This window comes from Rhinoderma darwinii, chromosome 5 (assembly GCF_050947455.1).
Source record: "Rhinoderma darwinii isolate aRhiDar2 chromosome 5, aRhiDar2.hap1, whole genome shotgun sequence".
NCBI lineage: Eukaryota > Metazoa > Chordata > Amphibia > Anura > Rhinodermatidae > Rhinoderma > Rhinoderma darwinii.
Window position 1 is genome coordinate 209,269,532 of NC_134691.1, and position 24,656 is coordinate 209,294,187.

Here is a 24,656-nt window from a genome sequence, read left to right on the forward strand (position 1 = left end):
TGAGGGCTGGGGGCGTCCCTGCTCTGCCGGGTGAGATCGATATTAGTATCGATCTCACCCGTTTAACCCTTCAGATGCGGTGCACAATAGCGAGCACCGCATCTGAATGGTTTTGGAGAGAGGGAGGGAGCTCCCTCTCATCTCACTGACACCCGGCGATAAAATCGCCGAGTGTCTGTGTCTTCTATGGCAGCCGGGGGTCTAATACAGACCCCCAGGTCTGCCTGGAGCGAATGCCTGCTAGATCATGCCGCAGGCATGACCTAGCAGATGCCTGTCCGTTTTAAACGGACAGGCAGTAATACACTGCAATACAAAAGTATTGCAGTGTATTATAATAGCGATCGGAGGATAGTGAAGTCCCCTAGTGGGACTAGTAAAAAAGTAAAAAAGTTTAATAAAGTTAATAAAAAAAAAAAAGTGAAACAAAAAAAAATGAAAAACGCACTTTTTCCCCTTACAAAATGCTTTACTATTAAAAAAAACTACAATAAAGCAAAAAAGTTACACATATTTGGTATCACCGCGTCCGTAACGACCCCGACTATAAAGCTGTTACATTATTTAACCCGCACTCTGAACGCCGTAAAAAATAAAATAAAAAACAATGGAAAAATTGCTGTTTTCTATTAATCCTGACTTAAAAAAAATGTGATAAAAAGTGATCAAAAAGTCGCATCTACTCTCAAATGGTACCAATAAAAACTGCAAGTCGTCCCGCAAAAAACAAGACCTTATACAGCTATGCCGACGCAAAAATAAAAAAGTTACAGCTCTTCGAATGTGACAATGGAAAAATGTAAAAAATGGCTTGGACATTAGGGCCCAGAATGCAAGCAGGGGGAAGGGGTTAAAGAGGTTGTCTGGGATTTAAAAATGTTTTGATCAGAGGAGAAAAGTTGGTAAAATAAAGAACAATACTTACCTGTTCAATTCCCCCGCCGCTCCGGGGGTTCCCACCAGTATTTCTTTACTTCCCTGCAGCGATTATGTGATGTTCACGCATGTAAGCGCTGCAGCCAATCACTGGTGATGCTAGCATAAACGCCACAAGACTGCTGAGGCCAGTGAAGGCCTGCAGCAGTCACGTGCGTGAATGGCACATCATCGCTACAGGAGAAGACAACGGGGACCGCCGGAGCAGTGGCGCTGGAGCGGCAAGGAAGTAAACAGAATCAAACATTTTTTTAATGAAGCACATAACATCACAAGATGTATCCCACATAATTATAGTAAAAAGAAAAAAATACATACACACACACACACACACACACACACACACACACACACTACCGTTCAAAAGTTTGGGGTCACCCAGACAATTTTGTGTTTTCCATGAAAACTCACACTTATATTTATCAAATGAGTTGCAAAATGACTAGAAAATATAGTCAAGACATTGACAAGGTTAGAAATAATGATTTTTATTTGAAATAATAATTTTCTCCTTCAAACTTTGCTTTCGTCAAAGAATGCTCCATTTGCAGCAATTACAGCATTGCAGACCTTTGGCATTCTAGCTGTTAATTTGCTGAGGTAAAATCGGGAGAAATTTCACCCCATGCTTCCAGAAGCCCCTCCCACAAGTTGGATTGGCTTGATGAGCACTTCTTGCGTACCATACGGTCAAGCTGCTCCCACAACAGCTCTATGGGGTTGAGATCTGGTGACTGCGCTGGCCACTCCATTACAGATAGTATACCAGCTGCCTGCTTCTTCCCTAAATAGTTCTTGCATCATTTGGAGGTGTGCTTTGGGTCATTGTCCTGTTGTAGGATGAAATTGGCTCCAATCAAGCGCTGTCCACAGGGTATGGCATGGCATTGCAAAATGGAGTGATAGCCTTCCTTATTCAAAATCCCTTTTACCTTTTACAAATCTCCCACTTTACCAGCACCAAAGCAACCCTAGACCATCACATTACCTCCACCGTGATTGAGAGATGGCGTCAGGCACTCTTCCAGCATCTTTTCAGTTGTTCTGCGTCTCACAAATGTTCTTCTGTGTGATCCAAACACCTCAAACTTCGATTCGTCTGTCCATAACACTTTTTTCCAATCTTCCTCTGTCCAATGTCTGTGTGCTTTTGCCCATATTAATCTTTTCCTTTTATTAGCCAGTCTCAGATATGGTTTTTTCTTTGCCACTCTTCCCTGGAGGCCAGCATCCCGGAGTCGCCTCTTCTCTGTAGACGTTGACACTGGCGTTTTGCGGGTACTATTTAATGAAGCTGCCAGTTGAGGACCTGTGAGGCGTCTATTTCTCAAACTAGAGACTCTAATGTCTTGTTGCTCAGTTGTACAGCAGGGCCTCCCACTTCTCTTTCTACTCTGGTTAGAGCCTGTTTGTGCTGTCCTCTGAAGGGAGTAGTACACACCGTTGTAGGAAATCTTCAGTTTCTTGGCAATTTCTCGCATGAAATAGCCTTCATTTCTAAGAACAAGAATAGACTGTCGAGTTTCACATGAAAGCTCTCTTTTTCTAGCCATTTTGAGAGTTTAATCGAACCCACAAATATAATGCTCCAGATTCTCAACTAACTCAAAGGAAGGTCAGTTTTATAGCTCCTCTAAACAGCAAAACGGTTTACAGCGGTGCCAACATAACTGCACAAGGGTTTTCAAGTGTTTTCTAATCATCCATTAGCCTTCTACCACAGTTAGCAAACACAATGTACCATTAGAACACTGGAGTGATGGTTGCTGGAAATGGGCCTCTATACACCTATGTAGATATTGCATCAAAAACCAGACGTTTGCAGCTAGAATAGTCATTTAGCCCATTAACAATGTATAGTGTTTTTCTGATTAATTTAATGTTATCTTCATTGAAAAAAACTGCTTTTCTTTCAAAAATAAGGAAATTTCTAAGTGACCCTAAACTTTTGAACGGTAGTGTGTGTGTGTGTGTGTATATATATATATATATATATATATATATATATATAAAAAGACTATGGGAAAAAAACAAAAACGGAATTTAATGCTGTGAAGGAATGGATCCACATGACGGACACCAATAGTGCCCAATAGGTGCAATTGAATTTAATTGGATGGATTAGGTTTCAGTCATTTTACTGAAAAAATAAAATAAAAAATAGGACAGCATGCTGCTATTTTTCCAGTATTTCTTTATGTAATCTGCTAAGGCGGCTCCTAATGGAGCTTCCAGCGCATGTGAACAGAGATCAGTTTACGTTACATTTTTGCCATATAGTTGGGATATACATTTTTTTTACTGCTTACTGCAAAAAACACACACTGCAACAGGCTGCAACTGGACGCCCATACAGTTGGAATCTGTTGCCATTAAAGACTATTGGGAAACATTTTTTCATTAGTTCTAGGTTTAAAAAAAGCGACCCGTTTCTGACAGTACTGTCAGAACCGCATTCAGAAAGTGTCTTAACACTTAAGGCTTTTCACAGGAATTATAGCAAAGTAGAGGTGAAATTTACAAATTAAATTTTTTTGTAGAAGCTAATTTTTAATAAATTTTTTCTGTAACACAGTTTTTACCATAAATACGCAACTCAATATTTATTGCCCAGATTCTGCAGTTTTTATAAACATCCCACAAAGGGATGCACGATGCATTGAAATTTCGATACGGTTTCGATATCGTGCACTCTCAAATGGTTCAATATCGTTATTTCATGTATTTCAATACTAAGCTGTGTAGCCGCACAGCTTAGTATTATAACACATGAATGTTGTTAACACATGTGCGTTACAACAGAACAGCCCATACATGGAACGTCACAAGTGACGTGTCGTATACCCGGAAAAGAATTGAAGATCACCAGTCAAGTACCCCACGGCAAGATCTGGAAACAGGGCCACTTTGGAAAATGTAAGTATATTACAAATGTATTTACATTTATAAATTACAAGCATTAACAGTCATTTCGGACAACCCCTTTAAGGGACATACCATATATGGGCAGACAGCCCAGGGTCCATTGAGGGACCCCAGGGCTGTCTGACCATATTTCCTGCTGTTAAGACATGCCTAAGTATGCCCTAACAACTGCCTGCATACGATCGATGGTATAGATATATGCCAGTACATTAAAGTTTAAAAAAAAAAAGTAATGTTAACTCCTTAACGCCGAAGGACGGATATATCCGTCCTCAGCAGCTGCTAGTTCGCGCAGGAGGACGGATATATCCGTCCTGTGATCGCGTGGGTACTGTCACTGTACCCACACGATCAGCGGCAGGAGCACGGCTGTTATACACAGCCTGGCTCCTGCTGCAACTGCCGGAATCGAAGCGCGCGCCGATTCCGGCAGTTTAACCCATTAAATGCCGCTGTCAATAGTGACAGCGGCATCTAATGTGTTTGACAGAGGGAGGGAGCTCCCTCTGTCACCCGATCGGCGCCCCCGGAAACAAATCGCGGGTCGCCGTCGGGTTTCCATGACAGCCGGGGGTCTAACAAAGACCCCCAGGTCTGTCTTCAGCATCTGCCTGTTAGGCGATGCTGGAGGCATGACCTAACAGATTGCCTGTCAGTTTTACACTGACAGGCAATAATGCTTTGGTATACTAAGTATACCAAAGCATTATATATGCGATCAACAGATCGCATAGTGAAGTGTCCTGATGGGACTTAAAAAAAAAATTACAATCAGTTAAATAAAGTTTGTGAAAAGAAAAAAAAAAAAAAAATTACAGTCACAGTCAAATAAAACTACTTTTTTGCCCCAAAAAGTGATTTTATTTAGTAAAACGGTCTAAACAAATCACACATACACATATATGGTATCCCCACGATCGTAACAACTTTACCAATAAAATGAACACATTAATTAAACCGCCGGATGAACGGCGTCCAAAGAAAACGCAAAAAACAACGGCAAAATTCTCTTTCTGCCATTCCCCCCATAAAAAATAAAATAAAAGTTAATCTATAAGTCCTATGTACCCCAAAATTGTACTAATGAAAACTACACATTGTCCTGCAAAAATCAAGCCCACATACGACCACATCGACGGAAAAATAAAAACGTTACGGCTCTTGGAACGCGGCGATGCAAAAACAAGTAATTTTTTTCTAAAAGGGTTTTTATTGTGAAAACGTAGGAAAAACATAAAACCTTTACATATTTGGTATCCCCGTAATCGTGCCGACCCATAGAATAAAAGGTAACATGTTATTTACGCTGCATAGTAAACGGCGTAAATTTATAACGTGAAAATCAATGCTGGAATAGATGCTTATTTTCAATTCTCTCCTAAAATAAAGTTAATAAAAGTTAATCAATATGTTATAAGCATCTAAAAATGGTACAATTACAAAATACAACTCGTCCCGCAAAAAACAAGCCCTTATACGGCTATGTCGACGGAATAAAAAAAAAGTTACGACTCTTGGAATGCGACCGTGAAAAAACAAAAAATAATCCTTGGTCATTAACGTGCAAAATGGCCCGGTCATTAAGGGGTTAAATAAAACAAACATACATTTTCTAAAATAAACATTAACACAAGTTTCAATACATAAGATACACATATTCGGTATTGTCGTGACCGTAACAAAATTTATGATGTTTACGCGGTTATAAAATTAAAAACGGCTTTTAGTGTGAGGCACAAGGTATTATGAATTATGAACTTTGAACCTCCATGTGCCTCAGTCATAGTAATTAAACCCATCATCTACCTCACACATTAACACAATGTTGTCCATTATGACGGAGAAACATGATGGGGTTAATTACAATATATGTGAGGCACAAGGAGGTTCAAAATTCATCACACCACGTGCCTCACATCAGAAAATGGAAGGCCTCTTTTTTTTTTTATTATTGTTGTCAAAGTATCGTTTTGGTATCGAGTACCTTCAATACTACACAAAGTATCGGTATCGAAGTCCAAATTCTGGTATCGTGACAACTAATCCCACACGTGACCCAAGTGTGCTAATGGACAAACACAGGCCTCAGAAGCAAAAGAGCACATAGCGACTTTATGGGGCCTTCTTTTTATTAGATTATAATTTAGGCACCAGGTCAGGTTTGAAGAGGTCTTTTGGTACAAAAACAAAGGAAACACCCCCCAAAAAATACCCTATTTTGGAGACTACACCCCACCCCACAAGAAATCCTAGCATTTTGTCCCCACAGGTGTTTCATAGATTGAATAAAAATTGGGCCGTGAAAATGACAAAATTAAAAAAAATTCAGATAATTTTGTTAATTTACAACAAGGACTAAAAAGGATAAAAAGCACCCCAACACTTGCATTGCAATTTCTCCTGAGTACAACAATACCCCATATGTGGTCATAAACGACTGTTTGGACACACTGCACGGCTCAGTAGGGAAGGAGAGCCATCTGGCTTTTGGAGTTCAAATTCAGCAGGAATAGTTTGGGAGGCCATGTCGCACTTGCAAAGCCCCTGAGGGGACAAAACAGTGGATACCCCCCAAAAGTGACCCCCATTTGGGAAACTACACCCCTCAAGGAAATTTTGACTGTGCAGGTTTTTTGCAGAAATTATTGGAAGTAGGCCGTGAAAGTGAAAATCTATATTCTTTCCAATAAAATGTAGGTTTAGCAAGTTTTTCCTCTTTTCCACCAGAACTAACGAAGAAACAGCACCCCAACATTTGTAGAGCAGTTTCTCCCGAGTATGACAATACCCTATATGTGGTCATAAACTGCTGTTTGGACACATGGCAGGGCTCAGAAGGGAAGTAGCGCCATTTCGAGTTCAAGTTTAGCTGGAATGGTTTGCGGAGGCCATGTCACATTTGCAAAGCCCCTGAGGGGACAAAACAGTGGCAATCCGACAAAAGTGATCCCATTTGGGAAAATACATTCCTCAAGGAAATTAAATTAGGGGTATAGGGAGCATTTAAATAAAATGATACAATTAATAATCCATGGATGTGGAATATACTTTGAAGGAATCCTTTAGGCAGAGGTCAGGTTTGTCGAGGCAAGTTTCGCAATAAGTTGTGTCTAGTCTTCTGCCCCTTTTGTAACACATTTTGCACCATTTTTGGGTCCTTCCATTTTCACCAGTGGAAGGAATTTCTCTGGGAAAGTGTTGCCCTGGTACAATACGTAAACCATCGCTTCTGGAAGTACTGGGGTCCTCCCCTTCCCGTTCCCCAAATTCAAGGGCCATTGCCTGCACATTGGGATAGCACAATAGCATTATTAAATGCCATCTGTACCATGTGCACGGCCAGCTTTTTGTACCACGCCTTTGTTTTCGCATGGCACTGTATGGCTTTAGTACATTATCAGATAGATCAAACCCTCCCATTTACTTAATATAGCCTAGGATGCAATCTGGCTTGGGGGGTCAATATAGTGCTACCTCGGACAGGGGTGGGGGTGCTGCTGCTACCATGTATTGTGGTCAACAAGTTCTCGCTGTTTAGTGCCATGCTTTCTCCCTTTCTTAATGGTTGCCCAATCAGAGTTTTAGAGAGGCCGCTCTGGTTTTTGCGCACGGTGCCACATGCTCCACTGCTTCTGGTGGAGAGGCAGTTAAATAGTGGGACGCTGGTATAGAAGTTATCGATGTAAAGGTGATAATCTTGGTCCAGCAGTGGGTGTACCAAATCCCACACCATTTTCCCACCAACTCCCAGGACAGGGAGGCATTCTGGAGGTTCTATCCTGGTGTCCTTCCCTTCATAAACCCTAAACATGTAGGTGTAGTCTGACCTGCTCTCACACAGCTGGTACATTTTAATTCCATGCCTCGCCCTCTTGCCAGGCAGGTATTGGTGGAACTTTAGTCTCCCCTTAAAATGTACAAGGGACTAGTCTATTGCATGGTTCTTTTCAAGTGTGTATGATTGTTTAAATGTGGTGCAAAAATGATCAACGTCTGACCTGATTTTGAATAGGCGGTCATATGTGGGGTCATCCAGGGGTGGGCACTGGGCTTTCTCATTATAATGGAAAAACTTCAGAATTATTTCAAAACGTGTCTGGGGCATTGCCAGGAGGTAAAATGGGGTGCTGTATAAAAGAGCCGTACTCCAGTATTGCCTAATCTCCGGCTTTTTTTTCTAGGCAAATATGTAGCACAAGGCCCCAAAATGTTAATCTCCGCTGCATCTATGGGGGTCCACCTAGCAAATGATGACCTGGGGTTGTGGGCTAAAAATTACTAGGCATATAAATTTATCTGAGCCACCATTAAATTAACTAAATTCCCAAAGAAAAAAAAAGACTCTGAAAAAGTCAATTTCTGTGAGGCCTGCAGTCTCATACCGAATTTCTGAGCTTACTATGAAATAATGTGGGGCTCATAATTCTCAGGGGGCGGGTCCCACATGGTGTCACTAATTTGAGAGGTTGCCTGAGCTGTTGTCCTGGGGGGCCTTAGCGGGGATTCCTCTTTACTGGAAGAGGATGACAAAAGGAATGGGGCATATTTCTCTTCTTCCTCGCTGGACGTATCAGTGACAGAGGCCAGGATGGCGTATGCCTCCTCGACTGAATAGACCCTTTGGGTTGATTCGGAAATTTTTATTAGGAGGGTATGTGGTGCTTGAACACGTGTAATACTCAATTTATTTTTACAGAGGTGATTGTGTGGGTTGTGCTTTTACACGTGTATATCAAATTTCAAAAGGAAAAAAAAGAGAAGAAAAAAATAAATTTACTTAGAGGCTCTGTCACCACATTATAAGTGCCCTATCTTGTACATAATGTGATCGGCGCTGTAATGTAGGTAACAGCAATTTTTTTAATTTAGAAAAACGATCATTTTTGACGGAGTTATGACCTATTTTAGCTTTATGCAAATGAGTTCCTTAATGGACAACTGGGCGTGTTTTACTTTTTGACCAAGTGGGCATTGTGGAGAGAAGTGTATGACGCTGACCAATCAGCGTCATACACTTCTCCCCATTCATTTACACAGCATATAGTAATCTTATTACATCACTATGTGCGGCCACATACACACACTAACGTTACTCAAGTGTCCTGACAATGAATATACATTACCTCCAGCCAGGACGTGATGTCTATTCACAATCCGGACAATTCTGTTACGTTTGTGTGAGATTTACAGCAAGGCAAGCGTAATCTCGTTTTAAGTGACAGGTTACATCGTAATCTCGCGAGATTACACTTGCCTTGCTGTAAATCTACTAGGGGACTATACTATGCAATCATTTGACTGCTTTTAAATCCGCTGCAAAAGTTTAGTTTTTTCTCTTTAGTGAACTTTTTATACTAAACGATTAGCGGCTTTCTGGTCCCAGCCAGTGCAGTACATAATACAATATACCATGGCTCGCAGTGAAGAGAGGGTTAATGGCTATTTGGACAGTTTAGGTGTTAGACATCTTTTTTTTATATTCTTCTTGCACTTTATAAGGATGTTTTCAACAGAACAGAATGGTACGCCAAGGAGCTGCACCATTGCCACACCAGAGAAAACTACTGGTAAACATTTTTTAGTAAAACTTTGTTTGATAGAGTAATTTATTTCACTATTTTTTATTTAAACATAACTCAGAAAGTAGCAAATAAAGATAGAAATCACTAGCAATTTGATTAACTGTAGCCATTTTTAAAGGGGTTTTCCCAGACAAAAAAAATTGATGGCCTATCCTCAGGATAGGCCATCAACAGCTGATTGGTCAGGATCCGACTTTCGGACCCCCCGACGATCAGTCTTTTTGAAGGGGGCTGCAGCGCTTGTACAAGTGCTGCTTCCCCTTAATTTCTTCTTGCTCACCGATTCTTCGACACACATTTAGCGGTGATTCACAGGTATTTCATCCTTATCACCCATTGAAGTGAATAGGAGAAAAGGCTGCAATACCTGTGAGTCGCCACTAAATACGTGTCGACGACAGTGAGCAAGAAAAAAAAATGAAGGGGAAGCAGCGCTCGCAGGAGCGCTTCGACCATTTCAAAACAGCCAATCGGTGGGGGTCCTGAAAGTCAGACCCCGACTAATCAGCTACTGATGGCCTATCCTGAGGATAGGCCATCAATTTTTAGTGCCTGGAAAACCCCTTTAAGAATTTGTATGGACAGTGGTTTCTAAACATCTATTTGAAAAATGATAAAAAGTCCCAGTGTAGCACTAACCTAAAAATACAACAGAAGTTTGGAGGGTCACAGAATTTATCTAGAACGGTCTTCACTTAAATTGTATTAAGACCAAACAAACTAAAGGGTGTTGCCAGACACCCAGCTGTGGAAGAAGCTGAGGTGGCTCCAATGACTGGAACCAGGCTGTGCTGCAGTTGCCTCTACTGCAGGCATCTGGGGCACCACTGTGGAGGGAAAAAAAAGTTAAGATGACGCAGCACTGAATCAGTGCTACGACCCCTTTACATTCTCAAGATTGGTGAGGTTCCCAGAGGTCAGACCCCCACCAATCATAAAGTGATGGCATATCCTAGCAATATGCCATTACATTAGAAGGCCTCATGCACACGAACGTGCTTTTGCGGCCGCAATTTCCCCGAAAATCCACGGGAGAATAGTGGCCCCATTAATTTCTATGGGCCCATGCACACGACCATGGTTTCCACGGTCCATCCATGTCCCAGGAGCCTGGACCGCAGAAAGAACGGACATGTCTTATTAAGGCCGTGTTCTGCGGTCCAGGCTCAAAGAAATTAATGCACGCGGCCATGTGCACGGCCCGCGATTTGCGGGTGGCGCGCGGGTGACACACTGCGGCCGTCCAACCCAAAAATCACGGCCGTGCACATGGCTACGGTCGTGAGCATGAGGCCATAGATAGGAATACCTGTTTAAGCACTTCGACCTTACTAAAACAGGACAACATTGAATGTACTAGAAAAGAGCACAAACTTTAGCAGAAGTCAAACTGTGTGTTTCATTTTTTTCCCCCCACTATAAAAAAATTCAGCAATACACAATGATGAAATTAAAATGGCAGACATATGTAATATTTTACTTCGCTACCTACAGTGTGTTAACTTTTTACTTCTACTCACAATGATGTACTCCCCAGAAACAGCACCTACACACAAAGCAGATCTATATTCACATAACCTTCTGTAAATACACAGCTTTTGGGCCAAAAAATGAGAACTCAAGAGAAGTGGTTTAGATTAATGTGACAGTAATTGACATCCGTATCTTAACAGCCTGTTCCTTTTTGATTTTTCAAATAACGTTGCAACTTGCCAAAGGCGGTCCAGTAAGATTTGATGGGAGAAGAGTTCGCTTTACACTCTGCTGTTTGTGGTGAACCAAAGGGCAGTGCTTGTACACACAACCCCAGCATTAAACTACCTATTGTGGGTCACCATAACAAAACATGTAACTACTAACTAAGACCTTATTCACACAACAGGGTTTCCTGGCCGTGTGATGGCCGTTCATAAAACGGCTGTCACAACGCCGCAGTAGGAACAATAGACCCCTAATGGGGCTATTCACACAACCGATTTTTTTGACGACCCGGGAAACCCGGCCGTCGAAAAATGGGACATGCCCTATTTTTGGCAGAAGTCTATGGGGCCAGGTAATACACGGCCATCACTTGAATGTGCTCCAAGTGACGGCCGTGTCTTTTGTCGCTCGCTCTCTCTCCTTCTCCCCACAGTGCAAAGTGCATGTGAGGAGGAGGAGGGTATTTTTTTGCTCCCTGTAGGAGAATCTCCTGGAGCCATCCCCTACAGGAGGGGGTGGTGCCATCTATGGGGGTGACTATGTACAAGGGGGCTGTGTGGCATTAACTACAGGGGGGGTGTGTGACACTACCTACACGGGGGCTGTGGCAGTATCTACAGAGGGAAGTGTATGGCAAAAATTAAATTTTTTTAAAACTGACAGGGAAAAAAAAACGGATGCAAAAACGGGTCAAAATCAGCCGTTAAAAACCGGCAACATGGCCCGGAACTGAATCGGAATGGATGCAAAACGGCCGGGAAAATTGGCCCAAAACTGACAGTTTTATCGGCAGACACTCTGACCCTGTCGTATGAATAAGTCAGGGACTTCTCCTGGAGCGGAGACACCGGCCACAGGGTCGGGGATTCCGCTTCAGAAGTGCCTGACGTCACGGTGTCCATATATGAACAGTGAAGCCATGGACTTCTCCTGGAGCCGAAATCCCCGGCCACCTCGCCGGGGTTCCGCTTCAGATGTCCCTGACTTCAATGTCCATATTTGGACACAGTGAAGTCAGATACTTCTGCTGGAGTGGAATACCCGGCCACATCGCCGGGGATTCTGCTTCAGATGTCCCTGACTTCAATGTCCATATTTGGATACAGTGAAGTCAGGGACTTCTGATGGAGCGGAATCCCCAATCCCTGGCCACAGCGTTGCCGAAGCTCCTACAGGGAGCAAAAGACATACACTCGCACTGTGAGGAGGAGAAGGAGAGAGCAAGCGACGGAACACACGGCCGTCACTTGGAGCACATTCAAGTGATGGCCGTGTATTACCCGGCCCCATAGACTTCTATCAGAGCCGGGCCGCCAGCAGAACGGCCGAAAATAGGGCATGTCCCATTTTTTGATGGCTGGGTTTCCCGGGCCGTCAAAAAATTAGTCGTGTGAATAGCCCCATTAGGGGTCTATTGTTCCTACTGCAGCCTTGTGACGGACGATTTTTACACGGCCGTCACACGGCCAGGAAACCCGGTCGTGTGAATAAGGGCTAAGGCCATCTCCACATTAATGTTGTCATCATTCCCAATTGTAAGCACTGGTGTCAGAGCCATCCCCCTCAATGGATTCCATTCCAAAGAGGACTAATTTATAAAGTGCGTGTGAAGCCTGCTGGTCATGATATGTATTTATTTTAATACTAGCCTCTCTACATTTTTTTTTTTTTTTTTTTGAAACAAAGGTTTTTATTGAGAAAATAAGAAAACATCTGATGTACATATATTACACTTTACCAGAGTATATCGGGACAACCCCCGCTGACAGTCATATATGAAGATCATACTTATAAAAGTCAAGGATGTTCAGAGCATACATAAATATACATCTTAGGCCCATATAAAGTTGTAACATGAACAGTCAATGATATATAAAGGACTAAAAACATATGTACTCCTTTAGTAATATATTTGTTTTACTCGGTTTTTGATAAAAATAAAAAAGAAAACAAAAAACATCTAGATCAAACTAAACAAAATTAACTAAAAACAGAACCAAAAAATAACACTAAACCTTACTCACAGGATCATACATTTGTAAGGAAAAATGTCTTATGTGTGGAGAGCATCAACAAAATAACGAGAATCAGTCCATTTATCCCAATGAAGACACTGGGTTACTAGGGTTCTCTGCTGATAAATCGAACGTTCCATAATACAATTTAGATTAACACATTGAATCACCTCATTCAGCGTAGGAGTGGAGGTCTTCTTCCAATACCTAGCAATTAATATTCTTGCTGAGCACAACACATGGAAGATTACGGTCTTATGTGTATGAAAGTCGCCTAATCCCACATTAAGTAATGCCAACTCCGGGGTACATTCTAGCGGAAATTGTAGGACATTGGTTAATAGTTTATCTATTTTCTTCCAAAACGTCTTAAGAGCTGAACAAAACCAAAAAATATGCTTAAGAGTACCAATTTCCTTACAGCATCTCCAGCACATATTAGATGAGTTAGGGTAGATGAGAGATAGGCGGTGAGGTGTCAAATACCACCTGTATAATACCTTCCTAGAGGCTTCTAAATGGTGAGTGGAGTTGGATAGTTGAGAGGCCAGGGAGAAAGTAGCTTCCCAGTCTACACTACCCGTGGGCAATGCAAGATCAGTTTTCCATTTATCAACGAATAGAAGGTTAGATTTGTTCAACATTTCCAAGATAGCCTGATAGGTTTTGGACACCCCTTTTGCTCTTCTATCCGGCTGGTGAAAGTATATTTCGTAAGGCGTTTTAAGGGGAGAAGGAGTATCACTCATTCCCAACAAAAAGTGACGAACTCTAACATATTTGTAAAATTCTGTAATTGGCAGATGAAACTTAGTAGATAGCTCCGCAAAGGTAAGAAGACGACCTTCACTCCACACGTCCCCCACCTTCTCAATGCCCTCCGATTCCCACATTGACAGGTTCATATCAGGTAACAAGTATGAGAGATTCTTAATGGATAACTCTGCTACCCTTAGTGGAACCAGGCCTCTTTTTACTACCATCATTTTCCATGAAGCTAAAGCAGCCTTGGTAGTTAACATAGTTGGGGTGGGAGTGGGCTGTTTAAGTGCCATAGCCCATAGGTATGAATCCAAGGAGTTAACATTTTCCCGTGCTTTTTCTATGAGAACCCAATGCAAGGACTGTGTAGGGTGCAACCATTGTCTAACCTGATCTAAAATGCAGGCGTGATAGTACGCTGTAATATGAGGGAAGCCTAAACCGCCTTGAGCGATTGGTAGGTAAAGAACCTGAGCCGCAACTCTGGCCCTTTGTTTTTTCCATACATACTTCACCAGTAAATTTTGTCGTTTATGTAAATATGAGGTAGGGATCCAGATGGGCAAATTCCTAAACAGGTAGAGAATTTTAGGTAAAATCATAATTTTCAGTGCTGCAATACGCCCTACCCACGAAACCTCAAATTTAAGGTATTCCTCTAGTTCGCTGGATAACTGGCTCAGTAGCGGGGGGTAGTTAAGAGCATACATCTGAGAGGCTGGGAAAGCTAATTTAATCCCTAAATAAGTCAGCCCTCGAGTCGACCATTGAAAGGAGTACAAAGATTGCAAATTCTGAACCACCGAATCTGATAAGCCCATGTTCATAATTTGGGACTTATTTTCATTTAGTTTGTAATAAGAAATAGTACTAAACGCGTTTAGACTATTCATAATGTGTGGAAGGGAGGTGCAGGGGTCTGTCAGAATCATAAGAACATCATCGGCGAATAGACCTATTTTGTGTTCAGTTCGCACAACTTTTACCCCTCTGATTTCTGTATTTGATCTTATGACCTCCGCCAATGGCTCCATCACCAGAGTAAAAATTAGCGGGGAAAGCGGACACCCCTGACGTGTGCCATTAGTGATAAGAAATGGGGAAGATTGATACCCCGAGGCCAACACCGTAGCAGAAGGATGAGTGTATAGTGCCATAATGATGTCTCGAGCTTTCCCCACGATGCCAAATTTGGTAAGAACAGCCTCCAGGTAACCCCAGTGCACCCGATCAAACGCCTTCTCCGCATCGAAAGATAGAAGCAGAGAAGGCGTCCGACTTCTCCCCACCCAATCGATGAGGTCTACAAACCTTCTCGTCCCATCTACCGAAGATCTCTACCTAATAAATCCAACCTGATCTTGATGTATCAATTGAGGAAGTATCAAAGCCAATCTCGTGGCTAAGATTTTGGAGTACAACTTTAAATCTGTATTAAGTAGGCTAATGGGACGAAAATTTTGCGGCCTATCCGCAGGTTTGCCCGGTTTAGGTAATGTTATAACTGTAGCTCGGAGCATTTCTGGAGGCATTTGACCCGTCGTGTGAATATGCGTGAATAAAGATAAAAGCTGGGGGCCTAGAATAGTGCGGAATTTTTTAAAATAATCATTAGTAAGCCCATCAGGCCCTGGAGATTTTTGGGACTTCAGGGAACTTATAGCATCTCCAATTTCTGTCAGTTGGAAAGGCTGGGATAAGGCTTCCAGCTGGTCTGGTGTGACACGCGGAAGCGCTACAGAGTCCAAAAATCCTGCAATGCCCGGCGAGGAAGGTTGGGGAACCACTGGATATTGTTTTAAATTATAGAGAGAAGAGTAATATTGTGCGATAGAGTTCGCAATATCCTGTGGATTAAATAAAATCTCGTTTTGTTGGTTGTAAAGGAAGGGAATTCTAGATTTACAGTCTTGATGTTTTAATTGTTGCGCTAAAAGAGTTCCCGCCCTATTACTGTGCCTGTAATACTTGACTTTCAGACGTCTTAAAGCTTTATCGTATTTGTATAAGTCTAATTGGTGCAATTGTGTATGGAGATGTCCAATCTCGTGGGCTCTTCCTGTATCAAATGCCACTTTATTTACCTGCGTAAGTCGGATAATATCTTCTAATAGTTGAATTCTTTTAGCTTCCCTAATCTTTTTGTCCCTAGCTGCTAAACTAAGGAAGTGCCCTCTCATATAGGCTTTATGGGCACACCAAACCATTGTGGGAGATTCCTCCGGGGATACATTAAATTGAAAGAACTCTTCTAAGTTGGTTACATGAGCGTCTTGATATTTAGGGGAATTTAAGATAAAGTGATTAATCCGCCAGGGGAATGAAGGGGGTTTATTAAAATTTTCAGAAATTGAAATAGGGGCGTGATTAGACCACGTAATGGGTCCAATTTGAGAGGAAGAGACCTTATCAAACAAATACCTATCCACGAATACCATATCAATTCTCAAATATGTGCCATGAGGGTGTGAAAAGAATGTGAAATCCTTCTCATTTAAATGTTGCAAGCGCCAAACATCCACCAGACCCTCCTCTGACATAGTTTTGAATAATTCCGAGGGAGAATGCACCGCTCCCATTGTTGTAGTGTCTAAAGACGGCCACATAACTTTATTGTAGTCTCCTACTATTATAAGAGGTCCTTTTTGAATCTGATGAATCTTTCTAAAAAGTCTATTAAGGAATCGGATCTGATGAGTGTTTGGCGCATATACATTGACAATAGTATACTGTACATTATTCAAATGGCACACTAGAATGATATACCGGCCTCCAGGATCAATATGTATATGATCCTGTACAAATGCAACCGCGTGATTAATTATAATAGACACACCTCTTTTCTTTGCAACTGCTGGGGCTGTATATATGTGGGGAAAATGCTTGTGTTTTAGACGAAATGTGTCTGCCTGATTTAAGTGTGTCTCTTGTACACATAACACCGATGCCTGCAATTTCTTAGCTTCAGCCCATAACATGGAGCGTTTGAAAGGGCTATTTAACCCTTTAGTGTTCAGGGAGGAAAATTTAAGTACCATATTGACGGTTAAAATATACTTGCGTAAAGGCCCCTTTCTCGCGGTGTAACAACACCACCTGTAATCTCAAACTAGCTATGAGATCTAGTATCTTATGACCTGTGAGTGTGAGTAACTGAACCACCGAATCCAACCCGCGGATCCTTAAACAAACAACTAAACATAGCGATCCAGGTCCTATCTGACAAGCAGATAGGGAGGGAAATCTGCATCAACACTAGCAGACATGACCCTACCCTAGGCCATATCAATGAGAGCTCCTCCCCTCAAAACAAAAAGCATAAACGCTCATCCAATACTGGCACAGAATAACTGCCTCCACAGAGGCTACTTATACATGAACAATGCATTCCAGCAGTGTAAGCAATAACAGAGAATTTAAATGGGAACCCCTGCTGGAGGTTAAGATAAAGAAGACCGACGATGGCGCACTTCGCGCCATTCCTCCTCAAGGCGGTAAAACTTTGTAGCTGGGTTGACAGCTCGGAGCCGTGGAGAAGATTCCCCTTTTGGTAGTCCCCCTGACTCTAAATTCCACTTGGTGATGAGTGCCGCGGCTTTAGCCGGAGTGTCCGCAACATGCCTTGATTCTTTGTACGAGATAACCAATTTAACAGGAAACCCCCATTTATAAGGTATCTGGCAGTCCCGTAAAACACGTGTTGTGGGGCCAAATTCTTTCCTGCGAAGTAGTGTAGCTGCTGAAAGATCAGCAAATAGCTGTATATTCTTAAATCTCTCAGGTAGAGAGGTTGCGTTTCTCGCTGCCAGGAGAAGCTTATCTTTGAAATGATAAAAGTGTATCCGGGCAATCACATCTCTTGGCGTCGATGCCGGCAGGGATTTAGGTTTAGGGATACGATGCGCCCTATCCACCAGCAAATCTCCCTGCGGCGTCTCCGGCAGCAGGGCCACAAATAGATCCATTAAATATTCCATCAGTTGAGCATTTGTTATATCTTCAGGAATACCCCTAAAGCGCACATTATTTCGACGTGACCTGTCCTCCAAGTCCGCAATTTTACACGACAACGCTTCCACTTGTTCTTCCAAACAGATATTAGAGTCCACTAAGTCATTATGGGCCACAGAGTATTCTGATAACTTAGTTTCAATGTGAGAGGTTCTATCCCCCAAGGCAATGAAATCTTTTTGTAAATCATGGAATGCATGCTGAATAGACTGCTGTATAGAAGCATGAAATTCGTGCAGCATGAGTTTAAGTGCAGATTCAGTCACTGGTTTATCAGCCCCTGTGCTGTGTAACATCTCAGACGCCATGTTTAGCACATGGTCTGGAGGAGAGTTATCAGTACTCACTGTTGGGGAAGATGGCATCCTGGAGGAGAACAGTCCAGCTTGAGGCCCGGTATGCAGCAATGCAGGGTCCGAGGATCGAGGAAAGCAGGGTGAGGAGACTGCGAGGCCTGCACCTCTAACAGCCCCAGAAGATCTGCGGTCAGCTACATGCTCCTCTGACCTCTCTGAAGACGGCGATCCGGCGCCATTTTGGGACCTCGCCGCCGGGAAGAACTCCGTCATCTTTGTAGCGGCCGGTTTCTTACGAATCCTTCCCATCTTGACAGGGTAAGTATCCTTACGGTGTCCGGTTATCGGTGCTGTTATTTAAAATCACGGATGAGCCCTGTGAGAGCCGATGTTAGCCGATTATAGCCTAGGAGCTAGGGAGCTGGAACACCACACGTCCTACTCCATGCGCTTGCGGCCACGCCCCCCGCCTCTCTACATTTTTAAGCAACCTTCTGCAACAGTCACTTATGAGTCACGACACGCCAGCAGCACTAAACACACTTCAAGTAATTCTTGATGCAAACAGCAAAGGAAAATCTTGTTAGCTTGTACAATGGTCTTCAAAAATATTTATTATCCTTCCAATATTGCAGGGTAGTGTCCAATATTTTTGGCCTCGCTGCACTCAGATTGTTCGTCGTCATCATTTCGGAGAGACAGTTCCATCATATGTTGCAGGGGATGCGTAATGCTTCAATAAATATTTTGGGAGCGGGATGTCTTTTGCTGTGGTGACTACTTTACATAAAGCAGCACTAGCTGAGAGAATATAGTTTTTTGAGCAATTTAGTAATTCTCAAACACAGGAAATATTCTTCAGTGTTTGAGAACCCCCTCCTCTTTTGCCCTTAAGGTTTCTCCGTCTACAAGATTCAGAGGTGTGATTTACCCCTCTCTCTTCCAATATTTATACACCACATTTCACATCACTGTATGTAGGACTCTGATGACGGACTTCTGTCCAGTGGCCCATCAATATCATGGACTACCAAGTCTGGCCAGTCACGCTAGTCCACGTCAGTTGTGAGCTGCTGAGGTTGTCAAACGCTGGAGCCAATCAATCAAGGCCAAAGGAGGCGGATTTGGGCAGGGTTTACTCACGAAAACCAGAGCATTTGCCAGGCTTAGGAGCGAGCCCTCGGGTACTTGCGACCAATTCTGAATTTGCAAACAAAGTTTGTTTTCTCTGAAATGCCAAGTCTATCTGCGACCACAAAGGCATGTTTTCAACATATGTTCAAGGCCCCTACACTGCGCTGTTATTAATTTAGCGGTGGGGAACCCTGCATTCAGACATTCATCACCTAATGTTGATCTTGGGTCAACTCCTTTTAAAAGAAAAATTAATTACGGTTATTTTTTTGCCTCAATTTGAAGTAAACTAAATAAGTTTGTGGGTCTCTGCAGTGTGCGGTTAGGTGGCAGTAGCAAATTCTATGCAAGAGAACAGGGACGCTCTGCTGGGAACTATGGAGGTTGTTAAGGGGCAAAAAGGCATGGCAGTTTGAGATTACCAGAAACATAAAATTCTCTGAGACTAGCTGCAAAGGTCATCAGGGACTCTTGTCCATGGTGGGTTGTCATAGGGATGTGATGCTATGCTGCCGAGCCTGGTTGTTTATTTCACTGCCCAATACAATCTGTGAAACGCCTGTGGGGTTAAAATGCTCAATATACCTCTAAATGAATTGTGGGGTATAGATTCCAAAATTGGGTCTTTTTTTGGAGTGTTTCCTTAGTTTACGGCACCACAAGACCTCTTCCAACCGGAGACGGTGCCTAAAATATATTCTAATAAAAAGAAGGCCTTAAGATCCACTAGGTGCTCCTTTGCTTCTGAGGCCTGTGTTTCAGTCCATTACCGCACTAGGGCCACATGTAGAATATTTCTAAAAACTGCAGAATCTGGGCAATAAATATTGAGTGGTGTTTTTCTGTTAACACTTGCTGTGCTACAGAACTTTGAGGGGTCCCGTTTTTAAAATGGTTTGATTTATGGGGGTTTCGAATATATATGCCCCTCAAAGCTACTACAGAACTGAACCCTGAAAAAAAAATAAGCTTTTGAAATTTTCTAGAAAAAGTGAGAAATTGCTGCTAAATTAGAAGCCTTGTAGCATCCTAGAAAAATAAAAGGATGTTGAGAAAAACTGTCAACATACTGTACAAATAAGAGAAATGTTAATAACAAGTCCGTGTGGTATTACTATCTGTCTTACAAGCAGAGACAATTAAATTTAGAAAAGTGCTAATTTTTGCTAATTTTGTTATTCACAAATAAGCAATGAATGTTTCTATTACATTTTACCCCATGACAAAGTACGTGTCACGAAAAAATCTCAGAATCGTTAGGATAAATAAAAGCATTACAAAGTTCTGTCAGACAGGCCAAAAGTGGCTGAAGCGGGAAGGGTTTAAACTTAACAAAAAAAAAAACTAATTAGGTTGTATTTACACGTTGCAGTGTTGCGGCTTTTAACTGCACTGCATGCGTTTCTCCATAATTTTTGCAGTTCGTATGGAAACCGCGATAAAACACATGCGTTTTCCAGTGTGGTTTTCAGCCACAGGGCAAAATTGCACCGTGTGGGACCAAAAGGCAAAAAATTAGAACCTGTTCCAATACCATAATCAGGCGGTAAATTAGTACCAAAACACCAGGGTGCTTGCACAGCTCAGATTATAAGTAAATGCAAGCTTGATTACTATTTTTTTTAGTAAAAAAGCAAAAAAAAAAAAAAAAAAAAAAAAAAAAATTATATATATATATATATATATATATATATATATATATATATATATATATAAATAAAATCAGAGAAAAAGAATAAAGCAGCACAAGGAGCGTGCATTTTTTGTGTGCAATATATATATATATATATATATATATATATATATATATATGAATGAATGAATGAATGAATGAATGAATGAATACTCCACCGTTTAGTTGCTATATTTTAAGCTTAGAATACAATATATGTATAGGTTCAGACAGCACCAAATACGTGGAAGGGTGAGGTTTTGCACGGATAGGGGCCCAACCCAAATATAAATATAAAAGAGTATCCGGCACACCAATTTTGAAACAAAGGTATTTTTTTATTTTGTTTTTGTTTTTAATGCCAGTGGCAGAGTGCGACGTTTCGGTCTAAGTGACCTTCATCAGGCACTGATCCGTGCTGGGAAACTGAATAGATGAGCGCTAGTGGTTCTGATAGCGGAGCGCCATGATACAGCGGCCAGCCACTATCAGCACCACTAGCGCTCGTCTATTCAGTTTCCCAGTGCGGCTCAGTGCCTGATGAAGGTCACTTAGACCGAAACGTCGCACTCTGCCACTGGCATTAAAAACAAAAACAAAATAAAAAATACCTTTGTTTCAAAATTGGTGTGCCGGATACTCTTTTATATAGAATACAATATAATTATGCACCGCAGAAGACAAATTCAGGAAAGTTTGGAGTATTTTTTACAATAAACAGTTTATTATGGATTAAAAAAAAAAAAATACAAATAAAACCTACCTCGTTTTGGTGGCCCAAAATATTTTGAGGTTGTGGAAAATTTTGATCTAGCCACAGAGGTGCTCCTCCATGGACAATTTGTTCTCTTAACCAAACAAGACTTATAAAAGCGCAGAGAGTACATGTCACAACAAAGCAGCCTTGCAAGCAGTCTGCCAGTAAATTTTCCCTGAAAAAAACCAGTCTGAAATTAGTGCAATCTGAAACATATTAACACATTAAAGTTGCCAGGCTGGCATCACGGTGTATTTGTCTCATTACAAACATTTTAAACTGTAAACAACAAATAAGAATATAATGCTGTATCTGGAAGTGCACGCTTTTGGTGCTGAAAAAAAAAAATCTGTTTGTGTACAAACTCTCCCCTTATATACAGATTATATTTACACAGTATCTTCTCTCTCACATAGCAAAAGTAAACAATTGTTCTAAAACTATATGTACGTATCATTTTTCTGTTCCACCATGCTTACAGAAAAACATAGAATAACGTGTCTTGGATTTTGTGCCATCTACGACATTAGATATTCAATCCAGAATACATTGCTACTTACAGGAAGAACATAGTTACATAGTTTGTACGGTTCAAAAAAGACCCATGTCCATCAAGTTCAACCAAGGAATGGGAAAGGGAAGGGAAAAAAAAAATTACTTATACACACAGGAGCTTATATTTTTTTTGTTCTAGGAAATTATCTAAGCCTTTTTTTAAAGCCATCTACTGCCCCTGCTGTGACCAGCACCTGCGGTGACTATTCCATAGATTCACCGTTCTCACAGTAAGGATGGCTTGTCGCCTCTGGAGAAAAAAAAAAAAAAGGTTCAACCTGCAGACAGAGGGAGTGCCCTCTTGTTTTTTGAGGGGGTTTTACATGGAACAGGATTTCACCATATTTTTTGTATGCGCCATTCATATATTTATATAAATTAATCATGTCCCCCCTTAATCGTCTCTTTTCAAGGCTAAATAGGTTTAGTTCTTTTAACCTTTCCTCATAACTTAGATTCTCCATGCCACTTATTAGCTTTGTTGCTCTTCTTTGTATTTTTTCCAACTCCAGGGCATCCTTTCTATGAACTGGAGCCCAGAACTGAACTGCATATTCTAGAGGAGGCCTCACTAATGCTTTGTAAAGTGGTAATATTACATCCCTGTCCCGCGAGTCCATGCCTCTTTTAATACACAACAATATCTTGCTGGCCTTTGAAGCAGCTGATTGACACTGCATGCTGTTATTTAGTTTCTGATCTACAAGTACACCCAGATCCTTCTCAACAAGTGACTCCCAGTATAGCTCCCCCTAGGACATATGATGCAGGCAGGTTGTTGGTACCCAGATGCATAACTTTACATTTATCTACATTAAACTTAATTTGCCAAGTGGACGCTCAAACACTCAGGGGGTCCAAATCAGCTTGCAAATTACAAACATCTTCCATAGACTGAATAATATTACATAGCTTGGTGTCATCTGCAAAAATAGAAATCCCATCCTCTATATCATTAATAAATAAGTTGAATAATAGTGGTCCCAGCAGAGAACCCTGGGGTACACCACTTATAAACGGGGACCATTCAGAGTAGGAATCATTGACCACAACTCTCTGGATACGGTCCTTGAGCCAATTCTCAATCCAATTACAAACTATACTGTCTAAACCTATAGTCCTTAATTTACCCATTAGACGTCTATGAGGGACAGTGTCAAATGCAGTCGCAAAGTCCAAAAACACTATATCCACAGCGGCCCCTCTGTCTAGGCTTCTGCTTACCTCTTCATAAAAAAAAAATCTAGTTGGTTTTACAACTTCTGTCCTTAGTAAAACCGTGCTGGCTGTCACTGATAATACTATTTTTTGTCACATAATCCTGTATATAGTCCCTCAATAGCTGTGAAAGTGATTAGAATATGTTTAAAAGATAACATTTTGCATGGACTCCATCTTGTATGGTAGGCGTCCATTTTGGATCATTGGAATCTATCTTTTGGCCTGAAGGAGCCATCTTGAGATTAATAAGTAAAAAGTAAATGTCAGCAGATGTCCTGAAGCAATTCTGTTGTGTTCTTGAATTGAATGTTTTATTTCTCTTGTAAGGAGCAGATCAAATAGCCTTGGCCGAATGAACAATGACATTGTTTACCATGAGGGAAGGGGATTCAGCCCTCTGTTTGAATGATTTAAACTTATCTGCAGTCTCCATTCTCTAGTGAGATAAAGAAGTAGATATTAACTTGTGTATCTGAAATGCGTGTCTTGTCCATGGGACAAGGTTCAGGCCACCTGGGGCTTGGAGGGTGAAGAATTATTATAATGCATTGAAATATTCTCATTGGCTGAATCAGAGTCATTATCATATTGTAGATGATTGGCTGAAACCAAAGCCTACACCTTTCCTGTCATTATACTTATATACTTGTTTGGATCAATAAACCGCAGAGAAGGATTTTGAGCATACAAGCATGGTCTCCTGTGTCATCTTTTCTCTCAGATATATATATATATCTATCACCTATGATTTGGAAACTGGATAAATCACTAGAGGGCGGGTATCGGTTGACATACCCATTACAAATTTCAGTCTAATATATTTTGGCCCATGATTGCGTTAACAATAGCCCCATAATGGATGTTAAGCTTACTTGTCTATAATTTCCCGGGGAAGACCTAGAGCCCTTTTTGAAAATAGGCACCACATATGCCCTGCGTCAGTCCCAGTCACGAGAGAATCTCTAAATATTATGAAGAGGGGGACAGAAATAACTGAACTAAGCTCTTCAAGAACTCTAGGGTGTAACCCACCTGGTCCCAGTGCCTTGTGTACATTTATTTTACTTAGCTTGGACCACATCTACATTC

The 24,656-nt window shown here is 41.5% G+C and overlaps 1 protein-coding gene across 2 annotated transcripts in view; it reads right to left on the minus strand.

Annotated features, from left to right (window-relative positions):
• Positions 1-24,656, minus strand: part of MARCHF6 (membrane associated ring-CH-type finger 6) — a 375,114-nt gene that overhangs the window by 273,225 nt on the left and 77,233 nt on the right. For both annotated transcript variants that reach the window (XM_075826906.1, XM_075826903.1), the window contains exon 6: positions 21,798-21,966. In XM_075826906.1, coding sequence (XP_075683021.1) covers positions 21,798-21,966 — 169 coding nt within the window. The remainder of the gene's footprint in view (positions 1-21,797; positions 21,967-24,656) is intronic.